Raw genomic sequence first — 6,196 nt, 5'->3', positions numbered from 1 at the left:
CAGAGGGCTGGGTATGGGCGTGGGCAGGTGTGGTCAGAGGGCTGAGCTGGGTGTGGTCAGGCCTGGGTGGGTGCGGTCAGGAGATGAGTATAAGCATGGTCAGGACTGGGAGGGTGCAATCAGAGGGCTGGGTGTGGGCGTGGTCAGAAGGCTGGGTATGGGCGTGGTTGGGCCTGGTGTGGGTGTGGTTAGGGGGTTGGTTGTGGGCAGGGTCAGAGAGCTGCATGCCACAGGGTGGTTTCTCTCAGTGCACAGCCAGAGAAGGACACGCAGATATTGGAGGTGACCCTGAAGCAGGAATGTGGCCACCCACGAGGACCTTGTTTACTGGGCTGTGCCTTCAGCCAGCTCAGTTTGGGAGGCTGGTAAGCAGAGATTGCTGATGGACAAAGCAAGAGAACTCAGGGTGGCTGTCACCACGAGTGTGAAGTACGCATGTGCCATTTCTTTGCCCTGCCTCATGGCCAACTGGACTGGATCAATTCTGGATCTCTAGGCCACCTGCCACAGTCTCCAGGGGCAAGGCAGTCGCCACTCCTCTGGCCCAAGCACCTGGTGCCTGGCCACAAGCTCAGGGTCTAGGGTTTCAAGCAACAAAAGCTGCCTAATCTCAGCAAGAAACGGTGTGTGAGGGACCTGTCAAAACCCAGGGAGAGCCGGATGCCCAGGTCCTGGGACGGGCAGGACCAGGAGAGTACAAAAGATACGCTCTCTGGGGTGCTGCCCTCAGAGGACCATTTTCTCTGCACAAGAGTTCGACTCCTGGGTGAGCGAGCTGGCTCAGCAAGGGAGAGGGTCCGTCTCCACCACCAGCCAGGCAGTGTGAACCAGCTTGGTCAGAGCAGAGAACAGACAGGACTCTGGGTTCCACACTGTCCTTTACTGAACGGACGTGAGCCCAAGGCCCTCTCCTACATGACACTGCAGTGTCCCTTCCCCTACGGGGAGAGTCACAGTCCTTCACGTAGCATTAGGGTTCCTGGGCCAGCCCACCTCCCAAGCTTCCGCTGTGCTATTTCAATGTTCTTAATATATTCATAAAACACTCCTGAGCTCCTACTGTGTCCACTGTTGTAGGCACTAGTGTACCTGGGAGAGTAAGGGGGCATGGTGGACCCTCCATAAGTTAACACATAGATCGCGTTCCTCCACACATGCTCTGTGTCCTCCCTCTGTAGGGATGTAGGACTCACCTCAAGTGTCCCCACCTCAAGTCAGCCTTCTGCTGTCTGACTGATGTCACCCGTTACCCGGCTCTGACCCCCGGACTGGGAACCCCTTGGGGGCAGAGATTGTATCTTGACCAGAGACGGTTCTCGATCTGTGTGCCTTGAGTGATAGACAGACCATGAAAATGAGTTCTTCCTGTCAGCCCAAGGTCATGTTGAGGGATGGAGTGCCATCGTGCTTTTCAGGAAAAGTCTATTCTAGGAAATATTAAGACCCTCCCTTCTTGCCTTCAGGAAGCACCAGGGCTGGTGGCAAGCCCTGGAAGGCCGACTGCGAGGAGAACTGATAAGCAGAGGACTGGAGAAGATGCTCTGGGCCCGAGAAAGGAAGGAGAGGTAATGCTGGGCACCTGCTCCGGTCAGCTCGGTTGCCTTGAGTGGGACGGGAGGTGAGGGGCCCAGGAACCTGGGAGAGGGTGACTGCAGCCATACCCACAGTCCTTCCCAAAAGACCACAGTCTTTACTCACAGTGGACTTAGTTTAGGAGCTGAAGATAAGCCTCTTGCTGTCAGTGGGAGAATGTTCTGTTATCATTTGTTAGCACTTTACTGTATTTATTTTAGCTCATGGCAGTTTTCAAATGGGATGTCCTTAAAGGGAGAGTAAATCCGTATTGCTGTTTGGAGTTTATAGTTTACAAAGCCCTTTGCCACCTACAGCACTGAGCCTCCCAGTCTTCCAGAAAGTGGGGATGGTAACACTGGAGCTCAGGGAGGTCAGAGGAAGAGGCGTCAAGCCTGCAGCTGGCAGACGGTGGCCATGGGATTTGGGAGCATCTGACTAACCCCTTTCTTTCCCTAGACTTGCAGGCCAGTGATCTTTCCACTCCATCGAGCACCTTTCTCTTTTAGCTGTGGTCTCTGCACACCTGGGGGTCAGAGGAAAGTCAGGGGCAGGGTAGTTCTAGATTGCTACAGTTGACCAAGTGCGTCCAGTGTTTCCCACTGGAAAAGCTTTGGAGAAAGAGTGACGTCCCGTAGGTTCATAACAGGGTAGAAAGTGATCATATCCAGTGCGTGCTCTGGAAACAGTCGATGTCCAAGGGAAGTATATGACCTGAGTCCTGCCTCTTCCCTAGTTTCTCAGCTACGGTAAGGGTGCTGAGGCCAAGCTTCATGAATTGTCCATGTTAACAATTCCGCAGCCATTGATCATAGTCTGGATGTCAGAATTTAGTCCCAAAGAAATTAGATCAGGATTTTGAGCCCAAACCAAGAAAATTAAATTCAAGCTGTATAAATGTGAAGTCCTCCATGAAGGAGCAGAAGTCAGTCCCTCCAGATTGGGATGGGGGAGCAAAGGCACTCCCAGGCTGCACTTAGGTGAGTGGAGTGAGTACAGATCAGGAAGAGTACTGGTCCACTCCCCTGGCTCACTCTCCTAGCCTGTGCCCTGCCTGGAGGCTCTTAGAGCTATGGCAGGAAGACGAGAGACTGAATCACACAGAGCTGGGTTGGGATCCTTGCTCAGATTCATACCAGCTGCAAGGGCAGGAGGCAATGAAGCCTCATCTGCCACATCTGCCCTGGAAGGGTCAGCAAGCCTGTCAGCGACGTCCAGTAGGTGACCCTCAGTGGCATGGCCATGGCATGCACTGCTTGGACACAGAGAGAACCCTGTGGCTTTTAGCTGGTATAGGGCTCTTAGAAGTAGTCCTGGCCATTACCAAGAGCATCCAGGGATTTAGGGGCTGGACCACTCATGGACAGGATTCCCGCAATCCTTTTATGGGACATGCCCAAAGATGTCATTTTTCTGTTTCAAACGCAGTTGGCCTGGCCTCTAACTCTTGCTTTGTAGTCAGATCTCATCAGCCTGCTTTGGGTATGAGGCTCACAGGCAGTGACATCCCGGTAAACGCTGAACCATCTGCTGGTAGGGAGAGAGACAGAGACAGATGCTCTGATTTGTAGCATTTCCCAATTTCCATGGTGTACCTACACTGACCAGGGCCAATTTCAAACTAACAACATGATGACAAGAGGCTTGCAAAACTTCTGCAAAGTTAACAGTCATGAGTCAGGAAGAGTTGTCTGTAGACACCACTTGCCACAGGCTTCAGCTCATTTCAGGGGCAATCTGATGACCACAGTGTCTTTCATTAAAGTGATACCTGATTGAGGACCTAAGGACCCAAAGTGAGTTCTCCCGGAGAAGTCCATCAGGACACTCAGGAGGGTCAGTTGCCAAAAATGTCAAATCTGATCTTCTGTTCTTTCTTTAGTATATTAAAGAAGACATGTCCCCCTCTCAGAGAGAGGGTGGTATTGCCTGGAAAAGGAAGCTGGCCGCATCTATCCCTGGAGTCCATTGGAGAACTGGCTGCCGTGCCCATTGTAGGGGCAGAGACCATTGATTTATTAAACACAGGCGAGAAGCTCTTTATATTCAGAAATCCAAAGGAACCAGAGATCTCATTGCATATTCCGCCCAGGAGAAAGAAGAAGAACTTTCTAAATGCCAAAAAGGCCACTTGGGCCTTGGGCATGGACTAGTCCTAAGGAAAGCTCCAGGGAGTCTGAAGACAGAGTTTTCTTTTTCCTCTGCCCGTGTGTGTGTGTGTGTGTGTGTGTGTTCATAGTGTACAACTCACAGATGTAAGTCACACATGCAGAAGACCAGACACCCCCCCAACACCCACGACTTTCAAGGACTCAGTTTAATCTGGTCTTATGATTTTCCAGAGGGTCTACCCTCCTCAGCATCACGAGGGACAGCCTTGAACCCTTGTTGCCTTCAGTCTCACCTCTCTGCACATCTGGGGGAGACCCTAGCCCTCAATTCATACCCCTGTAATGTCTGGCTGCATATGGGCTGTGTGTCCAAGTGAAGCTCTTTGTTCCTGCATGTTGTGTTTGTTACATATTCTATTTTTATCAAGGGAACTTTCAAAAATAAATGCATCTTACATAAAGCTCTTCTCGGTGGCACTCGGTTTTGCTTTATGTAGGAATCCTTTATTTTTAGTTACTTCTTGTGTTTTGGCTACACGTTGTTGTGTTCCACAGAGACTTGCCCTCTATCATTCCAGGGGCCAGAAAATGTGCCAGCCACTGGGGCATATGATCTCCAACTCAAATTAGAGTTACTTCCCCCTTTCATAAATGAGGAAATCCAAAGGCTTAAGATGAGGTGATGTGTGCAAGATCACAAAACCAGTAAGTAGCGGAATCAGGGTTCATACTATTTTTTTTAAAAATTATTTATTTATTTATTTGAGAGAGAGATTGAGAGCACAAGCGGGGGGAGCAGCAGAGGGAGAGGGAGAAGCAGGCTCCCCGCTGAGCAGGGAGCCCGACGCGGGGCCCCAACCCAGGGTCCCGTGATCATGACCTAAGCCAAAGGCAGGAGGGTCAGTTGGTCGGTTACCGACTGAGCCACCCAGGCGCCCCCATGGTTCATACTCTTTATGGCCCCAAACCTTCTCCCTTTCTCCCAGACTTGATCAGTGGTCACATTTGCCAACAAACAAACTGCACGCAGGTCCTTGTGTTTCACAGAGTGCTTTTATCTGCTCCGACCCTTTCCACTTTCATAGCAGTGGTTGGGCCAGTGATGTCTCCTTGGGCCTAGACTGGATCATTGCATGAGCTTTTCTAAAAGCCAGGCAAAGAATACAATTGTGGTGCACCTTTCCTAAGGGTAGGAAATGATTGAGAAGGGAATCCTGTCACCAGCAAGGGGAAGACAAGGGACCCTGATGAAGCATCTGCTGCAGGAGAGTCACTGCTGGACCCTTCCAGCTACTTTAACCCACTTCCAGTCCTCGCTAATACCCCAGCAAGGTGGGCATCACTACTCCCATTTTGCAGCCAAGGAAGCTGAGACACAGAGAGCATAAGTAATTTGCCTGCGATCACACCACCTACAAGGGAGGGATAGGGTTTTGAAACCAGATCTCCTAACTTTCAAACCCTATCTGCCATGAGACATTTTGTTTGTTGACGACCAGAAGGCCAAGTCTTCTTTATACTTTCCCACCAGCATGCATGCAGCGTGCTGAATAGGGACCTTTGCTGGGGGTCATACTTCTTCCATAATGAGCTGCCTATACCTATACCTATAATGTGGCCATGACACTACATTAATGGATAAGCATGAGCAAGCAGTTCAAGTGTAAAAAAGAAGAGTTGATGGGGCCAGCTTTCCCATCAGAAGATCCGGTGAGCAGAGAGAGGACAAAGAGCAGTGATTTTCACACATAGAGTAGTGGAGTAGAAAATGCATGATCTTTGGTGTAAGATGACTTGAGTTCATCCCACCCCACCACTTGTGAGCTGTGTGTCCCTGGGCAAGTCACCTGACCTTTCTGAGCCTCATGTTCGTCATCACCAACAAAATGGTGATGAAAATCCCTTGTTGTGACGGTTAGATGAACTGGATCTGTAAAATGCTTGTTGGTGGTGTGGGCCTACCACGTCTGTGTCCTTCTCTTCCCCATCTGACTTTCTAATAATTTCCTGCTTCTACAGTGCTCTGCTAGAATTCTGCACGGTTGAAAGCAGATTGCACATAAGGATCTCAAAAAATAGCTCAAAATTATGGGCTGGAGGCTGATTGAAGAGGCTATTAGCAACAACAGGAGGTGCCCAAGCTGTTTAAAATACAGCATTTCAACCTAATAATAACTCCCTATGTTAATAGACAGAGAAAGACAACTATTGATTTACTTTCTCTACTACATGACAAACATGAAGACTGGGGGAAGCTTGTGCTTCTGCAGTCAGGTAGATCAGATTTGAATCCTGGCTGGACAACTTTGGAGCAAGTCACTGTACCACTCTGATCCTCAGCCCCCTCATCTGTAAAGCAGGGATCCTAATACTTACTTACCTTAGAGTTAAGGTGTCATAAAGAATGGAGACATTATGTCCATAATGTCCAATAAAATATTGGTGTACAATAAATGTAGCTTATTTGTTTTATTATATTTTTACACATTCACAAAATTGAGCTTGATGACTCA

At 49.5% G+C, this 6,196-nt stretch overlaps 1 protein-coding gene across 1 annotated transcript in view; it reads left to right on the top strand.

Moving 5' to 3' along the window:
- The window catches only part of EVC2 (EvC ciliary complex subunit 2), a 135,705-nt gene extending 131,587 nt beyond the window's left edge, over positions 1-4,118 (top strand). Inside the window, exons 21-22 of the mRNA XM_021677663.2 lie at positions 1,464-1,565; positions 3,455-4,118. Of these exons, the coding sequence (XP_021533338.1) occupies positions 1,464-1,565; positions 3,455-3,725 (373 nt within the window). The 3' untranslated portion in view covers positions 3,726-4,118. The remainder of the gene's footprint in view (positions 1-1,463; positions 1,566-3,454) is intronic.
- Positions 4,119-6,196: the final 2,078 nt, after the last annotated feature.

The sequence above is a fragment of the Neomonachus schauinslandi genome, chromosome 2 (assembly GCF_002201575.2).
Source record: "Neomonachus schauinslandi chromosome 2, ASM220157v2, whole genome shotgun sequence".
NCBI lineage: Eukaryota > Metazoa > Chordata > Mammalia > Carnivora > Phocidae > Neomonachus > Neomonachus schauinslandi.
This window is presented reverse-complemented; position numbering and strand designations above follow the sequence as displayed.